The sequence below is a fragment of the Theobroma cacao genome, chromosome 5, assembly GCF_053813885.1.
Source record: "Theobroma cacao isolate CCN51 chromosome 5, ASM5381388v1, whole genome shotgun sequence".
NCBI classification, from domain to species: domain Eukaryota; kingdom Viridiplantae; phylum Streptophyta; class Magnoliopsida; order Malvales; family Malvaceae; genus Theobroma; species Theobroma cacao.
Window position 1 is genome coordinate 39,685,375 of NC_142643.1, and position 26,264 is coordinate 39,711,638.

The 26,264-nt window shown below is 30.2% G+C and overlaps 1 protein-coding gene across 1 annotated transcript; it reads right to left on the bottom strand.

Moving 5' to 3' along the window:
* Positions 1-5,743: 5,743 nt before the first annotated feature.
* LOC18599476 (disease resistance protein RUN1-like) lies at positions 5,744-14,271 on the bottom strand. The gene is made up of 8 exons (XM_018120698.2): positions 14,154-14,271; positions 13,442-13,974; positions 10,638-11,778; positions 10,214-10,549; positions 9,253-10,125; positions 8,734-9,169; positions 6,453-6,583; positions 5,744-6,366 (listed from the first exon to the last, which is right to left on the bottom strand). Exons 2-8 carry the CDS (start codon positions 13,930-13,932, stop codon positions 5,833-5,835), a joined length of 3,942 nt encoding a protein of 1,313 aa, XP_017976187.2. The 5' UTR covers positions 13,933-13,974; positions 14,154-14,271; the 3' UTR covers positions 5,744-5,832.
* Between the last annotated feature and the right edge of the window lie 11,993 nt (positions 14,272-26,264).

Here is a 26,264-nt window from a genome sequence, read left to right on the forward strand (position 1 = left end):
ATATAAAAGCTAAAACCCTTTTGTTCATGGAAGGGAACTTTGTTGGTGAGGACATCAAGACCTTGATAAACTTGCATGGAATCAGCGTCTAGTTGGACCCATTATTAATGTGCTTATTTTCTTCCATTTCGGGTTCTCTTCCTTTAAAAGGTCATAAATTCCAAACCAATTTTTAAAAAATAAAAGTAAATATTTTTTTATATTCTTCTTTTATCCTTTGGTAATTCATAATATTATAGGAAAAATTATATTTTTTTCACACTCATCTTTTTTTATTTGATTCAATTTTTTTCTCCTGATTTATTAAATATCCTTTATACTAATTTTAATCAAAATGAGAGTTTATATAAGTTATTTTGTCAAACAACTTATCTATAAAAAAAGTTTATAAAAAGTAAATTTGCCAAACAGTTTTAGCTTAATTTTAAAAACTATTATTTTTCATAAGAGCTTTATAATGGCTTTTTAGCTAAAAAAAAGCCAAGCTAAACATACTAGAAGAATTCAAATTTGAAAAATCTAGTAGCATAACGTGATCTATTTTGGAAATTTTTTTAAAGGACTTAAAGAAGAAGTTTATGTGTAATTTTTGGAGGATAGAAGGTTAAGAGGATGATCTCAACCTTTGAAAATTTACAGAATTTAATCACCTCATTTAGGTGGTGATCTGATGATGTTTTTGCACAAACAGTTTGCAGGAATTGTCTTCTTGTGTGACAAGGACTCTTGCAAAATCATAATTGTTTGTACTCCAAATTTCCTAAGATTTTGAGATCTTTTTGGCATGATGTTTGGGGCATGGGATGTCTCTGAATTGGTGCCAAAATCACAGCAAACAATGGAGGATGGAGCTCTGAAGAATTTGGGACAGCATAGGTGATGCAGACCCAAAAAAATTGCACTAGCTTGTGCAATTTATTTTTAATATAATTAGGAGTTGTACTAATTCGGTTATGACTTGGATTTAGACTCCTAATTGTAGTGAAATATATTCTAAAGAGTTTAGGGTTGTCTCAAATCATATTCTAAAATTAAATTGACAAAGAAATAGGACTCTTGGCCATAAAGATCTAATTCTAGTTGGACTTGGATTGTAAAATTGAGGACAACAAGGATTAAATTTTCTAATAAGATTAGAATGCCTAATTGGATTAGGATTCCTTTTGAATATTAAATTTCCAATATGATTAGGACTCTTATTGGGAAAAAGGGTCAGATTTAAATTCATAGTTTTAAATGGTTTAGGATTACTAAGTCTATGCTCAATTGAATTTCTAGTAGGACTAAGACTTCTAAATTAGCACAAGACATATAATGGAATTAGGACATCAAATTATTTGGATTAATATCTTCAAAGGTTGAGTGCTATTATTGCCAATGACAAATAAGATCTTTAATTTGAATTAAACTTAAGTTTTATATGTTCATTATATGATTATGAATGTATAAGGATAATTATGAACTTAAACCACTATAATGTGTTATGGATGGTTATGGTTGAATGCATTTGATATTTATTTTATTAATAGGGAGTGTGTGCCTTGCCTTTCCTCTATTTTATTTAGGAGTTAAAAAAATTCTCTTCTTATCTTACTCCCCTCAAATGTAACTTGAGATTTCTTCATATATATGTAATTAGAATTCATAGGGTTAAATTAGGAAGAAAATTTTGTAATTCCAAGAATGAAGGACAAAGGGGCCAAGGAGACATGAAGATTACATAACCACAAGATATGGTGATATTTGAATGTAACCACAAAATTTTTTTAAGTTCTTTGGACTACTCATTCATCTTCACATGCTTCATGCCATACCCAAAAGTTCCCTATTTAGGCATCTGGTTGTCTCCAGACTTGTAGAGGTGAAATCAAAGCATGACAATTCACATACAAGATGACCTAGTATCACAAGTCTAAGGATTACTTACACTACTAACACATGAGTTTATTTCCATAGACACTTGAGTCAAATACCAAATGAAACTCTCATAGTGGGTCATGTTCAGTGAACTTGTTCCTTAACAAGCACCAATGTACTATCACTAAGTATCTCACATACTTCAACCTATGAGATCAATTGCTTACTTCCAAAGTAAAGAGGCTTAGCATGTAGCAACCTTTGAGCATTGTCAATGTCTTTATTCTTGGCAATACAATGATCAGGAATATATTTAGGAACAAGGCTTTGATGTATAAGAATCTCATAATTATAACCTTTATAATTTCTTTGCAAGACCATTATGTTCCAAGGACTTCATTTACATAAGTTTCTGATAACTCTTTATAAATAAACTCATGGATAAAGAAATACCCAATACATTATATAAAATATCCATAATATATGAAATATAACAAATTAATGTAGTATTTTACAAGCACAAAATCGATTGGCTTGTAGGGTTTAAACTAACATGTCTTTCCTTTGTACCCATTTTCCCCATTTTCCATTAAAAGACACTTTGTTTGGATCTAATTTCTTTCTCTGTAATGCATTTCTAGGCAAGTAATATTTGTTCATATTTTATGATACAAGAGCCACACTCCATTCCAAGCAGTTGTTCTAGCTTTAACTATAGATCCATACCTCATAAACCCAAAATTCATCTCGTTATGGATCTCTTCTCAAGAATAAATGCATCCAAAACCCTCCAATATTTCCCACAAATTCTTTGTTACCACCTCCAATCAATCCTTTGGGTAGATTATTCACAAAGACTGTCACCTAGTCCACCCAATTCTTCTACAACACATCCTATCTATATCTATTCATTTCTTTGATTCTAATAATATACAATATACCTATATAAGCATAGGAAATGCTTAACTTAATTGACTAAGCAAACTTAAAATGAAATACCAACTTAAAAGGGGTAAAATACAAAAAGCACCTTCAAAACATTTCAAAAGAATATTTTGTTTCCTCTTATTTAAAAGTGATATTTTTAGTCATTTATCTTAACACCGTTAGTTTAAACAATTAAAAAAAATAAACCTAATACTCATAAATAGTTTAAGATATATATACCCTTTATATTATTATTTTTCATTTAAACATATTCTGTTTTTTAAAAAATCTAGTCATAGTTTTCTCCAAAACCTTAATTAAGAAGAAAAAGCCTAAAAAAATTTTATTTGAAGACCTGAAAATTTAAAGTTGTATCTACCTTAAAAACCATAATATTTTTTCTTGAGGTAAAGTCTACTTTCATCAAACTCTTTATTTCTTCAATAGTTTGAGATTTTTTTTTTACATTGAAAAGAATGTATTAAAAGTAAATCTTTTGTTCAATGATGGATATTTTAAATTTGATGGTGTCAGGTATTTCTTACTCGTGATTACTAATTTTGTTGAAAATTTTTTTGCTAGAATTTGTTATTTGAAACTAGGGTTTAGGGTGAAGTAGAAAGATTTTAACTTAATTACTATATATTAAAAGTTTTAAGTTTTTTTCTTCTTTGTCAAATATTGAACTTTATTAAGTATTAAAGTGAGACAAACTACCACATTAACAAATCTCATTTTAGAATTTTATTAAGTTTTAAGTTTTTTTCTTTTTTGTTAAATATTGAATTTTATTAAATATCAAAGTGACTTTTAATAAGTATTAATGTGAGACAAACTATCACATTCACAAATCTTGTTTTAGAATTTTATTAAGTTTTAAGTTGTTTTCTTCTCTGTTAAATATTGAATTTTATTAAATATTAAACTACATTTTATTAAGTTTTGGAAGGAAACATGAGTAATTTTTTTTTAAAAAGGGCATTCGAGTTCTTAAATATTTATGTAGTATTAGGAACAATCTTTTGAACTATTGACTAACAGTGTTAACAGTTAAGGGGTCAAAAACATCATTTTAAAACAAAAAGGACTAAAGTGTCCTTTTGAAGGGACTTTTTGGATTTTACCCAACTTAAGAGTCAGGTTGGCAAACTTATGGTTTGCGGCAAGGTCGACCCTTGTTTAAGGCCAGCCCTTGGGTAAGGCCACCCAAGCAAGGGCTTTAGGCCCAAATTTGGAGAGGCCACATAATTTTATAATAATTATAATAGAATTAAATATATTAAAAATATATAAAAATTAAAATAATTAATATAATATTTACTTATTCTCTTATCCTTAATAAATATATATATTGTCTCTTCGACATCTTTATTAATTCTCAACTATTTATCTCATTTTTCATTAAAAATAGGTAAATGTCAAAGATAATTAATAAAATAACAAATTCTCCCATTTTTCTAATTATGTATCAAATAAATCTCAATTTCTATCACTTTCTAATTCGTACAATACTATTTATTTTCAACTATTTCTCCTATTTCCAATCAACTAAAGATAATATGGATTTGCATCTACTATGATTTCTTCTAAAGAAATTGCATCTAAAATGAACATAGAACCTAAATTCTGTGATACACGTATTATTCGTAGAACAAAATAATTTGATGAGAATGTTGATAATGAAATAACAAGATCTCCTGAAAAATCATTTAAAATTAATTACTTCTTAAATATATTAGATCAAGCAATTTTTTTACTTCAAAGTAGGTTTGAATAGTTTAAGATATATGAAAGTATTTTTCATTTTCAATTTAGCAATAAAAAGTTGAAGTCATTAGACGATAATAGTTTGAAAGAATATTGCTTTAATCTTGAATGTTTCTTCAAATATAACAACTATTCTGATATTGATGGTTTAAATTTATTTTTAGAGTTAAAAATTTTTTAATAGAAATTATACAAATGGAAGATAACAGTTCAATCGACACACTTAATCATATCAAAAGACTCGATTCTTTTCCAAATGGACATATTGCTTTTTGAATAATAGTAACAATTCCATTAAGTGTTATTTCAGGAGAAAGACATTTTTCAAAACTAAAATTAATAGATCATCAATGTTTTAAAAAAGATTAAATGGATTGGCTATATTATCAATTAAAAAAATATTAGAAGAACTTGATTTTAAATGTTTAATTAGAAATTTTGCATCTAAAAAAGCTAGAAGAATAAAATTTTTTTCTTAATTTCAATAAAAAAAGTCTTATTTGAATATTTTGCTTTAGGCCTTTGAAGTTATTGAGTTGCCCCTGGTTTAAGGTTCCTAACCTAGAAGGAGACAATTGTTTGCATAGAAGATTTAATGACTAGGCACTCACCAAGATCAAGATTGAGAGCTTGATTTTTTTTTTTTTGCTACATTTGATTTGTATCCTTATATTGTGTCAAGTGATAGAATTATTGCATGAGATTATATGATTTAAAGAAAATTGAAGACAAAGATATAAGAAAGGAATATATAAAGAAAACAATATCAGATCAGCAAATATTGTAATGTTGCTGATGCTTTATGCTCAATAGTAGTTGGTGACCTAAATTATGAGTTCTTAAATTTTAGTTTATTTAAAATATTAAATGTGTGAAAAAAATTATGGGTTTAATTGAAGATCCTAAAATAGATTAAGAAACCAAATTATTATATTTTAGTTTGATTTAATTTGATTTTTAGTATAATATGATTTGGTTTTATTTTTTTTATAAAAATAGAAACTAAAATTTACAATTTGCTTTAGATTATCCTTTTTATTTTGGTTGTCGATTTGGGTAAGTCATATATGAGACTAGGTTTTCGAAGACATGGTAATAAGTAAGACCATAAGAGAGGACAAAGGTAGAGAGATAATAGCATGGAGGTGATATGAAATTTAAAAAACAAAAGAACTTTGCTATCAATGACAATTCTTGCATTGATATGAGGGCATGAATCTTTTAATTACAACAAGAGGTAGATGAAATGTCCTGTTTGCTCCAACAAGATCTTACATATAATTACTCTAATTTGTTTAAACTCTGAATCCTATAAAGTGTCCTTTGGGACCTGAACAAGTGATATAAAAAAAATGGAAAAAGCCAATAAGAACTTATAGTTTTATCTCGCAAATGTTGATAATCAGAGGGGTGTTTATGCAGAAGGTTGTCATATGGTTCATGTTTGAGATCAAAGGTACATCCTTTTACACATAAATCAGAAAACACTGTACAGCTCACTTGATCACCATCTTCCAATTCACCCATAAATCTCCATAAACTAAACCAATAAATATTGTTCCTGGCTTTAGGAATTCCAATGAAACGCTTATGATGGATCCACTTAGAATCTTTGGTCTCATTGACAATCTCAATATGAGATAAAAAATCAAATATTTTATCATCTTCAGCAAGAAGAACGACCACCAAGTTTAGATAGCTAATATGTTGACCAGAGCTTCGAGCCACTACAAATGAAACCTTGTTCCCGACAGCATGATTGTACCCACAATCATATGTATCAAATATGCTAATTATCCCACAATCATATAACACCTGTAACAATATTGAATTAATTATAAGTTGTAAAAGGAAAAAAAATTATAATAAACCGAAAACATTAGAAAAGAAATCAAAGAAACCTTAGGGGATGCAATCATTTTTGATTCCTCTAGCTCATTGTAAATTTGCACTTTGATATTTCCACTGGAGCCCAACTTGAGTAACTCTTCATTAACTTTCAACTCAATCCCTCTCCAAATATCCTCAGTTTCTAAAAGATACAAAAAATAGATATCTCATTATCGTACAATTTTAATAATCAAATACTATGTTTTCATGGGTATCCATGTATAAATACATCAAATTTAGAAATACAATAAGAGAAGCCCTTATAGATACAATAGTACCATGATGCATGAAAAAAAATGATTAAATTTTAGAATTAGGATCCAACTTAAAATTAACTTTAATATATTGAAAGAATGCCCCAACAATTGAGAATTTGACACCCAATTAAATTAGTAAACTCAAGTTCAATTCATAGGAAAAAGGATGAGAATAGATGAGAAAGTGCTACATCTCATTATATAGCTTAAGATCATATGTATAATAATATGGACAATATTATAAGTGAGGAGGTCATTGTTAAGGGAGAAAGGTCTCACACTTCTAAGAACCAAGGACTAGATTATATAAGACTTATAAGTAAGTGCACACCCCTTTCCCTACAAGGTACCTTTTCTTAAAAGAACAAAATTGCAATAGTAGATCTCAAAATGGATAATATCTTGTAATTGGACGTAGTCCAACAAATCTAGCATTAATAAATGGCTTTGTTCGTAGGACTCCCATACTAACCCTCAAAGAAAACACAATCTACTCGCCATTGGAGGGTTAATGTTGAGGGGAAAAGATTCCACATCTTTTTTCTTTTTTGAAAAGTTAGGCTCCACATCTCTAAGAACCAAAAATTGAATTGTACCTTATAAATAAGGGCATGTTCCCTCACAAGGTGCCTTTTTTCAAAATGATAAAATCGTCAGGATAGGCCTCAAAAAGAACAATACCTTGTAACATGGTACAGTCAAACAATCCTAACATCATCAGTTCTTATTATATTTATGGTTATACTTAACCTAAAGTAATTTATAAATTATATTGACCTAAAGCCAGCATCTATATGTGTTTATAAGGTAGACCAAGCCCTATTAACAATTCAAAAACTTAAGCTTGGGCAACAAGACCTATTTATTTTCTTGTTTATTATTTAAATATTAAAAACATTTTTGACATAATATTTTAAAAAGTTTTTAAACTATTCAAAAAATTTTAAATGAGCCATTATTCTTTTATTGTGTTCAATCAAGTTCTTATACTTTTATTTTGAGTCAAATAAGTCCTTACAACTAAAGATTAATTTAGTCAAAATGTCATTTGTCATTCTATACTATGTGGCACTAACGTGACATACTAACATGTTATAATTAATAATGATGTGGCATGCTAACATATCATAATTGATGATGATGTGGCATACTAATATGATATGATAATATGGCCCTATAGCATTTTCACCTTCCATATCAACTCCATGTTAGTGTTATGTGGATATAAAATGATAAGTGATATTTTGACTAATGACAATTAGTCATAAAAGCTTATTTGACCCAAAATAAAATTTCAGATGTTGATTTGAACACAATAAAGGAATAAAGATTTATTTAAATTTTCTTAAATAATTTAAAGATTTTTTTAACATTTTACCAATATTTTTATACTAATATTTTAAATAAAAAAACATATTTTAAAAAATTTATTAAATAATTTCTTCGAATTGAATTTGTTACTAAAAATTGAAACCCAAGCCTGATCCCAATTGAACCGAGCCTTTATGAAAAGTTCAGCCCTTGACAACTATCTTCTAACTTTTCTTCTTGGGTCATGGATAAAGGTAGTGTCAAAGTCAAAATAGGCAAGTCTTATGTAGACACAATAATTACCTATTGAGATAATACATGAATCTTAACAGTTATCATTAAAAAGGTAGGATATATATGCACTTTAATTTCATTTTTTAATTCAAAATCATCAAATATATTTTTTTTTATATTTTACAAGTGTAAAAAATCACAACATGGGTAACTGTACCTAAAATTTTGAATTATCAAATCAATTAGAAAATATAATTAAATTTGCTAGGTTACTAGTAAAATTGCTTGATTACCTGAAATCATGATTAAATATTCTCTAATGTATATATGGTAGTTAAAAAAATTTGTACCTAGTTTTTTTTTCCTCAAATATTCATAGATTAATATAAAACATTTCCATGAATAAAGAAAGATATAAGAAACTATTGATATATAAATTCAAGCCAAAAAGATAAAAGGTTCTTATTAACGCTAGCAGATGCAATCATACCTTGGGAGTACTGTGGAGTGTCATCTTCATACATAACCTTGGTTTCTGATACGCAAGTAACACCAAATTCTCTTACGTTGAAACCGGAAGTTGATAAGCTCACCAAATCGCCATTGTCCAACTGATAATCTTTTACTGGCCAGTGGATTAGCCATAAGATTGTGTTACTATTGGTTTCAGAAATTCCAATGAAACTTGAGAAATAAGACCACACCAACTGCTTGGTCTCATTAACAAGATGGACAGATGGTAGAAATTCAAATATCTCATCGCTAACAAGAGAATAGACTATGCATAGGTTTAACCAACTAACTTTTTCACTAGAATTTTTTGACAAAGAGAAAGAAATTTTAGACCCTTCAGAGCGATACTCAAACAAGATTGGAACCTCACTTCCGAAAGCAAAACAGCTAGTTATGCCGCTATCATGAAATACCTGAGACATTGAAACCATTATTTATGAAAGTATTGAATAATGTAAAATAAGAACATAAAAAGTTTTAGTAGACTGAGACAAACCTGAGGGGTTGCGACCATTTTTGTGTCCGTAAGATAGTTATAAATTTGCAATTTATTGCTTCCGATCGAGTCCACATTAAAAAGGCTTTTGATATGTTCCCCTTCAAAGTTTTCAATTGGTTCCAACTTGAACACACCTTCAACCTCACTTAGCTTATCACAACCAAAAACAATACACCTTTTGAAATTTAATAAGCATGGCAGACTTGAAATCTTGTGCAACGATTGAGACATTATCACGCGCAAGCCACTCGTTGGAAGCTTTGGAAGCCATTGGAGCTCTTTGCAACAAGTTAGCAGAAGTTCATCAAGCTTTGTTAGGCGGATAATGCTCTCAGGAAGGCTATGAATTGGGTTTCTACTTAAATTTAACGATTTCAAGGAGGGTAAGTAACTCAAATCAGTGGGCATAACATCATCAGATAGTCTGCAACTTTCAAGACTCAACTTTACCAAAGAACATGGCAAAGATGCCCAAAAGAAACTCAACTCTTTGCTTCTTTTCAGTGATAACCAAGACAACCACGAATTCGATTCACAAATAGCAGTTCCATCTAAGTTAAGCACTCTCAGTGATTTTAAATTTTGCAAATCCCTAGGCACATCACCAAGTGTTGAGCAACTAGATAAAATAAGCTCTCCCAAAGATTTTAATGAACCAATTGTCTTTGGAAGTTTCTTAAGACTTTTGCAACCTTTAAGGTTTAAAACAGTAAGAGTTTTTATATCACCAATGGATTGATCAACCTCAATCAACTTTATGCAATCTTTCAGCATCAACCTTTCAAGACGATAAAGACCTGATAAGTTAAGGATTTTGAGAAGGGCATGGGAGTGACTGAGATTAAGGATCTTCAAATTTGGAAGAAAGTGCTGTAGCAAAGGAAAAAGAAAAAACACTTAGCCATATAATTTTGTTTTTGCTTTGCAAAAAGTAAAGAGAAATTAAATAGTATCACACCTTTGTATCATTCCAAATACGTTTGAGGCTACTGTTGTGCATCTCAAGAACAACTAGCTTGGAAATATCTAAAGCTGTAGGAAGATATTCTTGAGGAAATCCATGCCAACACAACCATATTAAGCTTCTCGGAAAGTCTCTATAGTCTCCTTTAAGTTTTACATAATCTAATTGAAGTAGTTTAAGTCTCTGCATCTTCGCAAATGCATCAGTTTCTATATCTACCTCATTTGACACAAGAAATGGATTTTTTGAATAATTTGTAGCTGTCTTAGCATACTTGTCTTTCAATAATCTTTGTAGGTCAATGGTGAGGCACTTGATTGTTTTTGTACCCTGTTGGGGAAATAATATCTTCGTTATAAAGACTACGATATAAGAAAATTGCATAAAAGAAAGTATAAGAAAATAAAGTATTTCTTACAATTTTTGCTCTTAATGCATCAAATGCGTCCTTATGCCACAACCTGCTTCGTTTCCCAAGGTCAGGAGATTCTTGACAAATAATGTTCCTTCCCATATCTCTAATCATTTGATGCATCATTAGCTTGTTTTTTTCATTAACAACCAGAAGAGACCTATTTATGAGATTTTCAATACCAATTGCTGTATAGTAATCACACCCATCTAGTATTGTAGTTGTGTAATCTTTATCCTTCCCAATAAATACACAAGCTATGTCAAGGAATAGATTTTTATCATGATCATCTTGCAGGGAATCATAGCTTATTCTTAGAATCTTCTGAATTTTGCTATCAGGGATTGCTTTCAATTTCTCTAATGCACTTTTCCACACATTTATACTTTTACCAGATAAAGAAGAACCCAAAATTTGAAGAGCTAATGGAAGCCCACCACAGTGTTTCACTACACTCCTTGCGTATTTCATATAATTATCAATTGGATCATTCTGTCCGAAGGCATACCAATTAAAAAGTTGAAAAGATTCATTGAAAGCTAATTCTTTTACCTCAAATACCTTGCATAAGTCTCCATAACTTGATGATGCTTCAAGATCAAACATCTGTATTATAAAAGGATCACTCAGTAAACATTGATGTCTGCTAGTTATGATGATTTTACTTCCTGGATGAAAAGGAATTTGTGCTCCAATTAATTCAGTTATTTTTTCTGAATCATCCACATCGTCTAGCACAAGAAGCACACGTCTACGGCATATAGCTTCTTTGATCTTAGTGATTCCATCATCTGAATTGTGAATTTTGTTTACTTTCCCCTTCAAGATATCTGAAATAAGTTGTCTTTGCAAACGAACCAAGCCATTGCGTTCTTGAGTAACCTCTCTAACATCAGCAAGGAAACTATACCTTTCAAATCTTTGGATGTTAAGATTGTAAACAACTTTGGCAATGGTTGTCTTCCCAATCCCTCCAATTCCGCAAATTGTTGCTATGCCAACCTTATTTGATCCATCTCCCAACCAACTATTAATGCATGTCACGAGAGAATCTATTCCAACTACACAAGGAGGGACATATAAAGTGGGGTGATGGAGTTTGTTTTGAACCTGCTTAATAATATCTTGAATGAACTGCCACTCATACCTACAAATTTTAAAGTATATAAATTATAATATATATTCAGAATATAACTTACCAAGTGACATCTTGGAAATTAAATAAAAATCTTTAACATATTTTTCTGTCTTTTGCATAATTTTAATTTTAATTTCATCTCTAACTCATCGTACATGTGTTAAAATTCTCAAGTGTATCTTAATTCCTAAATATTAAGAGATACTTTTTTCAAAAAATCTGATAAATTTTTTATTTAATTCATTTAATAAGTTATTTTCTTCACATTAAGAAAAAGTTACTTTCTTTATTGGAATTTTCTTCACATTAAATATTTATTGTTTACTGAGTCAACATTTAATTTCTTATTTTTTGATTAGACTAAGTCAAAAGTGAAGTGTCAATAAAAGAGTGTTTTACTTAATTATGTGTAGGATTTCATTGAAGTAGGATGAGATATTAATTTTAGAAGGAATGATGTTATCCGTGTAGCTATAAATACAAAGCATGTGATGTGATTTTAGTCAAGCCGCATACAAGCTAAAATAATACATTAAGCAATTTCCCCAAATTCATCTTTTCTTCCCCGCTTTGAATAAGTATTTTCTTCCTTTCTCTGATGTTTTGGATACCACTCAAAACACGTAGCAGAAAATTTCTCATTTCAAACCCAACTCAACTTTATATTTTCTTATTCTAAACCCATTTCGTCTTGACATAGGGTTATCAATTTTAATATTCAACCTCGAGCCAAGAAAACTATATAGCCTACGTTCGACCGGTCCTGCCTCAACCTTGGTCTTTTTTTATATTATTTTAGTTTAATGTTCCTGTAAATTTTTAAATAATAATGTAAATTACATCTTAATTACTTTTAAACATTTTATATTTTTATGCTGATATCTCTAATTAATATTAAATATAAATATATTAATAAACTATACATATAACTATAAATATAAAATATAATATTTTCTATATATACCTCAAGACGGAAACTCTAAACTTGACCCAACTTTGACCCCTTTTTTTAAATTGTAAACCCGACCCAACTAGCCTTAGCCCCAAATTTCCAAACAAAAAACCACCCCTACCGGGTCAGGGCAAGACCAAAGCCGTCAAGTACGGCGATTTTCGCCATCTCTAATTTTTTTTCTATTTCTTCTTTTTGGCCTCTATTTTAATAGTACAGAATTTAAGAAAAGTGTGTTGGTTTCAGTAAATTACATTTTTATCCCTAGTCAGTATAACTTCTTGCTCTTATGAAATTTATTGTTGTAATATATATGAGATATACTAGTAGGAATGTGAACTTAGAAGTCGATGAACTTTTAGATATGAAAATAACAATTTGAGAAATTAAAAAAAAATGGGCCAGTCATGAGGTAGATGGAGTAATTATTTTTCTCTAGATTGATGCTTTTACTTATATCCTATAGCCTTATAAATCAAAATCAAGATTAAAATTCAATGTTTTGTACTATATCTGTACGAGGCTGAGGAAGAGAACATTTATATTTTGAAATTAATCCTCAATTGGGAGAGTAATATTCCTTTATCAAGTCAAAGAAACAGTAAAAATATTCAACCACGTAGTGAAAAATTAAACTATCATCAAATTATGGAATATATAAGATTGCAATTTGTAAGAAGTATTAAAAAACTGTCATGAAATAGTTTAAAACTTGCTTACCTATCTTCTAGAAACATGCCTCCCAAAACCGCAACTTCTCTTAAAGCAGCCCTCCATCTTTGTACCACGTCCATCTCAGACTTGAAGCTCTCTTCATGTCTAGCAAACGCTTCTGCAAAACTCCCTGTCTGCTCCTTCACTTGAGATGGATTCACGTCATAGAAAATTGGCAAAACAATGTGTTTGGAGAATTTCCTATGTTCCATTATCTTTACAAGTTCATTAAGGCACCATGTTGACGAAGCATAATTCTTTGAGAAGATAATGATAGATATTTTTGACTCATATATTGCTCTTTCAATTTCGTCTCTTATCTTCTCTCCTCTTTCAATTTCATCATCATCCCTAAATGTGTGAATCCCTACATTCACTAAGGTCATGTAAAGGTGATCCGTAAAATTTTTACGCGTATCTACACCTCTAAAACTCAAAAATACATCATAACCGCATCGAGAAATCGACGAGGACTCTTGGACTATTGAAACAGCCATTGAAGAAGAACACAAGAGAATTTATATTGGCTGACGAGGCACCTAAAATTATGTAGAACAATGTAATTATGTCATCAAAGGAAAGAATCTAATAAAAAAAATGAAGGCCTTATATATAACCAAGATCAAAGAAATAAAAATAAGTAGTTATATAAGTTAAAGCAAAAACCAGGATTAAAAATCATAATTAAGCTGGTAAATGAATTTAGACAAGACAAAACCTTGCTAACAGCTTTTCGTTACACTTGCACTCTCTATGAAGAGAAAGTGGATTGTAAAACCAGAAACGACCAAGAAATAGATAACTTTTGCTTTTTATATAGATACTAGAGAGGATGTGTTCTTATGAACAAAGGACGATAAGTCCCAGCACAACAACCCTTTTTATACCAAAAGTTGACATGATAACGCCCTTTCTGATGTATCTTTATTTTTATTGGTTGTAATTTTGAGCTGACTTTTCGCACCTGTGAACAAAAGAGTTGAACTGAAGGCAAAGTATCAAGATTCATTATTTGTTCATTGTTTGTACATATGACTCAATCAAAAATGTATACATCTCTTATTTAGAAAATTTAGTTCGAATTCTTTTTTTTTTTTAAATACAATCAGATTGCCAACAATTTTCATATATGTTAACCATAACTAGGAATTTTTTTTAAACAAAAATAACCTTAAGAAAAGTAAGTGAGATATTATATATATTTTTCATGAAAGGTCATAGTAATTCTAATTTGAAATACATAGGAGGGAGTCGAGAAAAGTTAACTACAAAAAAAAACACTAGACATGCAAGAATTTTCATATACGTTAACTATAACTAGGAAAGTTTTTTTTTTTGGTACAAAAATAACATTAACTAAAAAATAACTGTCAGTACTAACTAGAGCTTTGACATATATATCTTCGATATATAATTTTGAATACATATGTCAATAAGACTTACAGTTATCACTTCACCAAAATTAATCAATAAAAATTTTAAAAACATACATAAATATATAAATAATATCATAAAAGTTTTAAGGAACTTTCTAATATTGAAATCTTATGGAACTCGTTTATTTGTTCGCTATCAGCACTCTTTCCGGAGAAATTGTTTTTAGTGGTATATACTTATTTGAGGGTGAATTGTAATTTACTAAAAAAATAAGACTATGTTTGGTAAACTAAAACATTCAACATTGAAAAATTAAGTACCAAATTCATACTTCTAAAACTTTTAAGTAATAAATTTTTACAACAAATCTTTTCTAGTATTCTACTAAAATATGAATAATTAATGATTTATTTATTTTAAGTATTTTACATTAATAAAAGTTAAAAAAGAAAGAATATAAAATTAATGTAGTTAGATGATAAACTTTTCTTTAAATAAGATTTGATTGGATACATTAATGCTTTTAACTACTAACTTTTCAATTTTTAAGTGAAAATATTTTATTTAATTGGCTTCCAAAATGAGTTATCAAACACACTAAAATGTTAAATCATTGAAAGTTTTAATTTTCTATGACTTTAACTTTTTCAATAGTTTATCAAAGACCTTCTTATTGCTACTATTACTTAAAAAGGTCAATTCAAGCAAATGCATTTCCAATCCAAATATATTTGCGAGTCAATCACTCCAAAGATCGCACCTTTTCTCACGACAGAAGAAAAAAAAATCATTTTTCGTCATATCTACTTTTGGTCAATTCATACGAGTGTGACTCTTTACTCGTTTCCAATTATATCAACTATGCTTTTCTAATATTTATTTTTTCTTTTTTTTTCTTTTCTTCTTCTTATCATTATTTAATTTAAATTGATAATATTTTATTTGATGTTTAAAAAATTGAATCATTGAAAATTTTAAGTTTCTATGACTTTAAATATTTCAATAGTTCATCAAAGATCTTTTATATTGCTACTATTACTTAAAAAGTACATTTCACAACCAAAGTAAAAAATTTTGAAAGATTAAGAAGTTCAGAATTTAAATTTATAAATAAAAAATCCATGCATAATCTTATTTTTATACGAGACAATTACATTTAATTCTATGATTTTATTTGTCACTTTTGATAAGATATTATTTTTAATCCATGTAATTGTTTGATGAGGGCTTTACTGTACATGTTCCATTTTACCCTTAAAACTTATATCTAAAAATGATAAGTGCATTATTTGATTAGCTAGCTTGAAATTTTTTTCTCTTTTTTTCTTCTTTCTCCCTCTTTTTCTTTTTACTCTTTCCTTTTCCCCCCACCATCGGCCAATAAGATAATATTCTCTAAGACAGTTCACCTATCTTATTCATCGTCTTACAACTTGCACACCAAACACATCTTATATATTATATAAAATTCAATCTTATAATTACAAAATTTTGGTGTTAAAAATGCAAAATAAAGGTGAAATAACTTGAATATAAAATTAGTATGATTTTGTTCTAAACCCTTTACTTTTATTTTATAATAATTTTTAAAGAACAAAACTCGAAAGTAAGAATTCAAAGGAAAAAAAAAATCCAATCTCAAACAAGATTTTTGCCTTTTTTTCTCAATAGTCCAATCTCAGACCAAGACTTAATTTGCTTTCTCTCATTTTCTTGGCCTGAATTCGTCCAATCTCCTGACTTCTTTTGCAACTTGCAAGTGAGTTGAAATCCTGAAGTTTTTGCCTGTCCATTTCTGGAAATCAATTTATGGTTAAAGGTCAATTCAAGCAAATGCATTTCTACAACAAATATACTTGCGGGTCAATCACTCCACAAACCACACCAATTCATACGTAGGAAGAAGAAAATTTAAGAAAAAATCATTTTTCGTCATGCCTACTTTTTTGAATTCATACTTGTGCCACTCTTTATCTTTTTCCAATTGTACCAAACTATACTTTTCTAATTTTTTGTCTTTTCTTCTTTTCATCATTGTTTAACTTAAATTGATAATATTTTATTTTGATGTTTCAATTTTAATCCCAAGCTAAAATTATTTTTTGCCTCTCCGTTGGTATTATATTAATTAAATTCATTCTTATCATCATTATAATTTTTATTATAGTGATATATTTATTTTCTATTTTTCTTCCTTTTATTATTGATTATTAACTTCATAATTTTTTATTGATTTAAATTAATTCAATAATAAAATATTTTTACCTCATCAATTATATTGTTTTCTCCTTCTTTTTATTATTGTCTATATAAATTTATAATTATTAATTTATTAATTTCACTTAAGTCAGTTATAAAAATATTTTTTACCGAAATAATAATGAACAAGAACACTAATGGCACAAATAAAATACATGCAAAATCAACCCAACTAAAACAACTCTATTCTTTTGAATTTTCCTAACCCAACTAAAAAGCCCCAAACAAAACAAATTCAAATGGTTAAAGTAACCACTTAGTCTCCGTATTTAGGCATTTTTTTCAATTTAATCATTCTATTCAAAATTTCAACAATTCTGTTTCAAAAAAAAATTCAACAATTTAGTTCCTCTTTGAGAATTGCTTCCATCAAAATTGATTGTTACGGTGTTGACCTGGCACTACCAAGACACTCTCTTCTTTCTTAACCGAGGACATCTAGCAAGTATACCAAGATCCTTACCACCAGGCCTAATGTCACAACCCGGAACTCCTCTCGAGCTCGTGACAACCGCCGCGGTGCCTCGATGGGCACTCATCTCCCGGAATGCCAACCGGAACCCCGCAAGGCTTAATATCAGTTTCTCTTTTCCCCGGTGAGTATCCGTTGCCAAATATTATGTTCTAAAGGATTTTGAGCTATTTCCAACTTAAAACTGATAAAATAAAAATTTTGTCTCACAGGGGCATTTTGGTCATTTTTCCTAAAAATATCAAAATCAGTTAAAAATGTAGTATGCAAGTGAAAAACACATATTTCAAAATCAAAAATAATTTTGGATGTCTAAAACATTCGTTTAAAATGAAATTATGACTATTAGTATAAAATAAAAATATTGAATAAAATATTCAATTTTTCTCATAAAACAATATTTTAAGAACACTGCATAAATAATTTTTACAGCGTAAAAGTAAAATAAATTCATATATATTGTAATACAGATAATCAAGGTATAAAATTAAATTTGCAGTGACACGTGAGCCCACGAACGACCAAAAGTATCTAGAGAGATAAACCTACATATTTTGAGGATGCCAGTCCAATTGTAATCCTCGATGAAATGAGCTATCTACCGATTATCCTGAGCTTGAAATGGGTGAAAAGGAGGGTGGTGAGATTATAAAATCCCAGTGAGTAAACAAACACCATTTAAATCAGCTAAAGCCAAGTAAAAAGAGACAATTAAAATATCTCATCATTTTAAGTATTTCACAATTTGAAAATTCATCCCAACACATGCAAACGGTTGTATTTCATTTAATTTCTTATTAAGGCTTATGACTTTCATAAACATTTGGCTCATGCCATCAAATAGTACTCGATGACACCTTGATCAGAGGCGTACACTCGAACCCGTCAAGGCTATTAAAATTTTGTATACTCGTAAAACATATTTTTAGTTTGAAAAACACAGTCATTCCTTGGCGTTAGCGGAGTTCATCATCACGAGGTGGTTCGGCGTGACGTGAACTCTGTCCATACCTCATAAGATACCCTACGCGCCTCTCCGACTGAGGTACATATATATATCCAGATTCTGTGCTCCTCTAATAGGCTGCTCCACAGAATCCGCCCACTACAGCAAGCTAAACTCACCATACAATAAAATTCAATAACATGATATGGCAATTATTATAATTCACAGCCTTTCAAGGCTAAATACATATTTCATACATTTCAACACAAATATCAATTCATGTAAATATTGTCATAAGCCATTCGATTCAAATCATAAATTTAATTCATAACAAGTGGTCTCCAATTACTCTATTTTTTAAAATCATCATTCAGATTTTAAAACATTTTATAAAATCTATTCATGTAGATACATTTTGTTTGTAAAACTCAAGATTTACCATTTAAACTCATTTTCATAAAATTTCACAAAATCTGATTAAAAACATACTTTAGATAATAAAAATGATGGTAAGGTTACTCACAATGTCTAGAGTGGGGATTTTTGAAATACTCAGACTACTAGTCCTCGGGTACAATTCCCTTACCTTCATCGAAGTACTCACCACCTTGACACAGTGCAAAATTGAGAAATTCACCACATTGGTACTAAATTAAAATTAAACTAATTTAGACTACTAATGCTTGATATGGAATGCAAAAATGTCCGAATAGCCATTTAAATACGGTATTCGACCTAATTCGCACTATTCTCGGTGTAATTGGCTAAAACCTCCAATTTAACTCCAAATCAATTTCTTTCACTTTCTACACTCCAATTATACCTAAATTACCTCAGTGACTGTGAATGAGATTCAATTTATCAGTCCTGAGTCAATAATCACACATGTCTATACATTAGGTAAAAATTCATATTTTCACACCAAAATTTCCAATTTAATTTCTAGCCTCACCAAACATCAAATATCACCCAAATATCATGAAATATCATCAATTTCAACAACAATATCCTCCCTACAAAATTTGGCCAATAATGGTAATGGGGAAAAATGAATTCTTTTCATGTTGTTTTGTTTCTAAATATGTTAAACTAACTTAAAACACTAACATAACTTAAAATCAAATCAATCTAACTTCATTCTCTCTCCATACCCATTTGGGCAGCCATGAATTCACCATGAAAACATGAAATTTAACCATGGAAAATAAGGAGAAATGCATGGGAAAGGTAGATCACAAGTCAAAATCAAGAAATTTTACCTTTGATTGCTTGATTCCTTGAAATTCACCAATTTTCCTTTAATTTTCCCACCTAGGTTTCTTGTTTTTCCTTTCCTCTCTTTGTCTTACCATGGCCGGCCACATGAAGAGAAAATGGGATAAATATGGGCTGATTTTAATGGAAAATAATAAAATATTCTTACTTGACACGTGGCATGTTTCCATTGGTCCATTTTTAAAACTTTAAAAATTTTAATCCTTTTTATCTCCACCACACAATTAGTCAATGGTCAAAATGAGGATAAGGGAAGACCATGTGCTGGACAAATGTCCTGGTGGTGGAAAATTACTGTTTTGCCCTTGGGGTGGTAAAATTACCATTTTACCCCTATGCTCCGAAAAATACCAATATTAAATTTTTTTCTTTTTTTAACCTCAAATCCTACTCCAATACTCAAATCATACTCCAATAAGTCAAATGGGGCCAAAAATCTTTTCTAAAAATTCTTATTTTGTCCCTAGGTGGTAAATGACCATTTTGTCCCTAAATAGTGAAAATTTCAGTTGACTCCAAATTGATTCTCGAACTCCAAATCACCATATTGAACCATTCTGGGACTTTAATATTCTTAATTTCATCTTAAATTCTCTATTTGATCTAGTTCGAGACTTAAATCAACTTTGTTGTACCTCTAGGTACAATACCGACTTTTGTAAATTTTTCAGGACTCTCCTAGCATGCAAACATGCTATTCATCACATGTATGTCATGACAAATATTTTATAGAGTCAGGCTTGACATCTTTTCCCCTACTTAGATCAATCATATTGTCACGACCCGGCACTCCCTTCGAGCCCGTGACAACCGTCGCGAAGTCTTGGTAAACATTCATTACCCGGTATGTCAACCGAAACCTCGCAAGGCTCTTGCATCAGTTTTTCACTTCCCCTGTGAGCAATAGTTACTAAATATCGAGTTTTAAGAGAATATAAACTATTTTAGATCGAAAACAATCAAAATAAAATTTTCGCCACACAGGGGTATTTTGGTCATTTTTACTTGAAAATTTTGAAACCTGATAAAAATACAACGTATGGTAGAAAGATGTCCATTTCTGATTAAAAATAAATTTTTGTAATCTAAATCATCCATTTGGAGTGAAAAATTAGCTAATTAGACTTAATAAAAATATTCGATAATATATTCCATTTTCTGATAAAAAAATTTTTATAGAACTATGCATAAATAATTTTTGTAGCATGAGAACAAAATAAATTCATACACATAGCGATACAGTAAACCAAGTATTCAAAATTATCCTACAGTGGCATATGGACCCCGAGATAACCAAAAGTGTGCAAGGACGTAGACCTACGATTTCCAAGGAAGTAAGTCCAAAAGAGATCCTTGATGAAATTGACTGTCTATAGACTATCCTGAACCTGAAATGGTTAAAAAGAAAGGGTGAGTTTTCATAAACTCAGTGAGTAAACAAAGTCTGTCATTAACATCTAAAGCCGAGTAAATAGAGACAGTTAACTTTTCATCATATCATAATTCACAACATTTTGTACTTGTTTCAAATCATATATATAAAACAACACATTTCATTATAATACACATCTCGACTTATAATTTTCTCAAAAACTTGGCTCGTGTCAAAAATCATACTCGGTGATACCTTGACCGAGGCATTCAATCGGGTCCGCTAAGGTTATTAAGTTAACAACTACTCATAAAAACATAATTTAGCCGTCCCTTGGCGTTGGCAAAGTTCATCCTCAAGTGGTGGTTCAACGTGAAGTGAACTCTATCGTACCTTAGGAGATATCATCCGCGCCTCTCATACTAAGGTAAATATAACGGGGTTTACCGTGCCCCTCTAATAGGCTGGTCCACGAAAACCCGCCTACTGTAGTGGCTAATTAAATAACCCACCAATCAATAAAATTTTGACAGCATAACGTGGCTAACATAATACTACCCAGCCTGTCAAAGGAAAACAACAGTTTATATATTTCACAACTCAAAAACCCAGCTACATATGTCATCACGTATCAGTTCATAAATCATCAATTCCAAACATTGGTACGTAAACTTAAATATATAGGCAACATCAAAGGTTGGTCTCCACATACTCTCATTTTCAAAAACATTATTGAATTGTAAAATAATTCATAAACCTTATTCCTTAAATCGATTACTAGTCATAGAACATAAAATTCATTTAGGTTCAATATTCTTAAAATCATAAAAATGATTGTAAAAATACTTTAGATAGATAAGATGAACAGTGGTTACTCACTTTGACGGGAATTTACAACACTCCTAGTCTCGATCCTCGAGTGCAATACCTTTGCCCTTATCCGAGGGCTCACCACCTATACATAATGTGCAATAGGAAATTTAATATACTTATGCTAAATTGTCACAAAACTATTCTATGTTCTATATGAATGCATGCAATGAAATGGGAGGTGTTCAGCGTATCGCGCACTATACACTATTTAATCGGTCTAAACGTCTAATTCGATTCCAATTAATTTATTGCACTTCCAGTACTCTCCAAAATTCCACACACTTCACTAATAGTCTATACTAAGTGCAATTACCAAAATATCCCTCATTATGGTGCAAATTGCCAACTAACGGGAGTAAAATTTTTCGGTACCCGTTTTCGATTTCCAATATTCCTAATCACCAAATACATCTAAATGGCATGAAAACAACCAATTCATCATCAATCCTTACCCATAAAATTCAGCCAAGATAGGTTCTATAATGGGCATGTGGATTTCTTGCTTAATTTTCATACTAAATGTTACTAAACCCCTAAAAACACTAAGTTACCTTAAAATTCAATTAAATCCATCACTAACTTTCTCTCTCTAAATCTGGCCAGCATATTTCCCCTCATGAAAACTTAAATTTAATTCATGGAAAATGGAAAAGAATGCATGGGTAAGATGAATTTCAAGCTTAAGATTAAAAATCTTACCTTTAGTCACCAATTTTCTTGAAAATTCAATAATTTTCCTTAGTTTTTCCTCCCTAGGGTTTTTCTTTTCTTTTCTTCTCTTTTTTGCAGGTGCTGGCCGGCCTTGAAATGCTGAGTGGAAGAGTGTGGGCTGGTTTTTAAATGGCAATATAAAAATATTTAATTTTTGACACATGTCACCTTTTTATTGGTCCACTTGTTTTAACTTAATTTTTAAGCCTTTTCTCACCACCACAAATGCTCTAATATTTATCCATAGCATAAAATAATAATAGGTAAAATTCTGGAGCTTGAAAAATGTCATGGTGGTATAAAATTACAATTTTGCCACTAGAGTGGTAAAATTACCATTTTACCCCTATGCTCTGAAAAATACCGAAATTATAATTTTTTTTTCACTTCTTAACCTCAAATCATACTCCAATACTCAAATCATACTCTAATAAGTCAAATGGGGCAAAAAAAATCTTTTCTAAAAATTTCCATTTTGTTCCCAAGTGGCAAATGACCATTTTGCCCCTAGATAGTGAAAATTCCGGTTTGACTCCAAATTGATCCTCGAACTCCAAATCACCATATTAAACCATTCTGAGACTTTAATATCCTTAATTTCATCTCAAATTCTCTATTTAATCTAGTTCGAGGCTTAAATCAACTTTGTTGTATCTTTAGGTACAATACCTACTTTTGTAAATTTTTCGGGACTCTCCTAGCATGCAATCATGCTATCACCACATGTATGTCATGATAAGTATTTTATAAAGTCAGGCTTTACACATATGATCCTTCTTCATGTTTGATTTTGACATCCGGCTAAATATTAATATTTTAATATTATTTTATTAATAAAATATTATTTTATTCTAAAAATTTTATCTTGTCTCTTTGGTTCCCAAAGTTCCTTATTATGCCTCAATTCGCATCTGACCAACTTTATTTATCACCATATCAAAGTATGGGGCATTTCAATCTCCCCCACTTAAATAGAATTCGTCCTCGAATTCACGTCGATGTTGCTTTTTCAATCTCCTTCTATGATCTTATTCCTTTTTCCTTCTATAGGGACATTCAATTTATTTACCTCGTTCACCTTCAATTCAATTAAATGCTTTATTTATGGCAATTATCATCCTTTGAAGCCAGATCAGTACTACCTTTCACAATCATGATTTCTTATATCGAATCACCAAGCATACATTTATCACCCTTATTAAATTTCAACCATAACTTCATCTCAATTATACCGATTTCGATCACATATCATACTTACTTATATACCTAATCATCATTTTATTAATTTGCTCCATGCCAAATTTCTCAACCTTGATTCATTCATCTTATACTGGTCCATACCTTTCCTTTAATAGAGTTCCATTAAGAACTTAAACAATCCAAGGTTTACCTTCAAAGTCACTCATAACTTTAATCGTTCATTGCATGTCTGTTAACACTTTAGCTCATTGACCTCTTTGGACACTATTTCAAAATCTCCCAATTACTGAGAACCATTCTTCACTTTAGTTAGTAAAATTATCAATTTCATATATACATATGTACGTGCATTTTCAAATGTCAACATCTCTCATTATGTATAGAGATCCATGTGTTCACATGCCTTGGACTACATTCCCCTTTATTCATCCACATCCCAATCCTAGTTCCAATATAATAATTCTTATAGTGCATGTCAACCTTCTTATTATACTTGCGTACAACTTCATATCATTCATATCTTTTCCAACCATATGCTTAAGTTTCCTTGTACTATATATCATTGCATCACAATGTCATCCCCATTGAATTATAATCGATTATGCGTGTATGCTTTATAATCCTATTGATGCCTCAAAGATTTATCTTAACTTGATCATTGCATCTCATGCAATACCACAATTCCTAAGAGTCATCCTTTTTCCTTGATTATCCTTCATACCTCTACATTACCTTGTATCTTTCTTGCATGACGATATTAATTTGTCACTTAAGACTCAAACTCATTTGAACCATGTATGCCTCAAGCATTTTCGAATTCCAATTTCCATAATGTATTAGGAAAATTTCATTATCTGACTTAATTTTTAAGGTTAACTTCTATTATCCTTTGTTCCACTCTTTCATATGAACATAACATCATTCTTCCTTAACCAATTTATAAATTGTACTTGAAATTATAAAACTTAAAACTAGATTCTCCTCAAGTATTTTTTTTTATGTTAACACTAATATCACTCTCAGCTTACAGCTTCCTTTTTATAATCACATAACTTAGTGCTTGCTTTAACGAGATCCAGAGCAAAACTTCTCTTGAGTATTTTCTTGGGAATATCTATCTTAAACTTATGTCTCACAACAGATGATTACTTAACTCGTGACTTAGCCATTTCGCTCCTCAGCAAGTTTCAAAATCACACATCTTATACTCATATTGTATAATTTATAATTCTTCCTCAAAGGTATTTAAATATTCTTGAAACACCTAATCACTTATTTGCTCTTTCATACTCCAAGTATATCATTTCCATAAAGGTATGCACTTGCTCACCAAAATATCTACATGCATGCTCAACTACGCATTCTTCAACTTATCTCCAAAAGTTTCTATCATACCCCGTAATTTTGTTGTGTTGTGACTAATCCTTTCCTTTCAACAAGGTCAAAACAAGATTAGTAAATTCTCATAATGATACTCTATATAAGCTGGTTTTCTATACCAGTTTCGTAATTCTTCATTCACACGTTTATCATTTAGTATCTTATCTCAATATATTCATCTCAAGAATCTTTCAATTTTTTTTTCTTTTAATTATATGCCCATATACAAGGCAATAAAGAAGTTTTTCAATTCATTCGGGTCTAGAATATTTAAAACTCCCAAATAACAAAACGTAATGACCAATAACCAAAATTTAATTTGTAAGCTCATTATCGTGTCACTCCCATCTTACTCATGCATCATAGGCGTGAGGTATTCGGAGCATTACAGCGCTGGACAGTCAGTGCTGCGGCGCTGTGACTACTAGAAATTTCCTCATCAAAGCTATTTGTCTGTATTCAAAGTCACCACATCAATCATTCTCAACCAGTGGGTTTCCCTTCTAGACATATATCATGAGTTCCATAAGTATAGGTACCTTCTATTTTCTTGTCATACACATTAAGCCAAGTTAATACTTTCATCTCATGTCATCTTTTGACTTTTATCAACATTCATAAAATTCCACCTTAAAACATCATTTTCATACAGTATAATAAATTCATGATACATATACCACTCCACACATAAGTTGCTTACTATCTACAACTTTCCTCAAATTTATTGTCATCCTTATCTAATTATCTTCCTTGTCTTGTACTCCAATAATTTTATTGACTTTCGAAATAATTAACTACGGAAACAGTCCAGCTTCCTCCTTACTTTATTCTCGCAATCCTTACTAAATCAAAATTTTATATTCCCCATATTCCATAATTTAACTTCATTAGGGTATATTTGTGCCCAATTATTATCTCATAGTATCATGGCATCACTGAGTAATCCTCTTCATGCTTAAATTAC

Excerpts from the sequence above, each read along its gene's own strand:
- LOC18599476 (XM_018120698.2), bottom strand. The coding sequence starts at position 13,932 with ATGGCTGTTTCAATAGTCCAAGAGTCCTCGTCGATTTCTCGATGCGGT. Across the intron at positions 10,550-10,637 it reads ATGCATTAAGAGCAAAAATT|GGTACAAAAACAATCAAGTG; the intron begins GTAAGAAATACT and ends TTTCCCCAACAG. Across the intron at positions 9,170-9,252 it reads AAATGGTCGCAACCCCTCAG|GTATTTCATGATAGCGGCAT; the intron begins GTTTGTCTCAGT and ends TCAATGTCTCAG.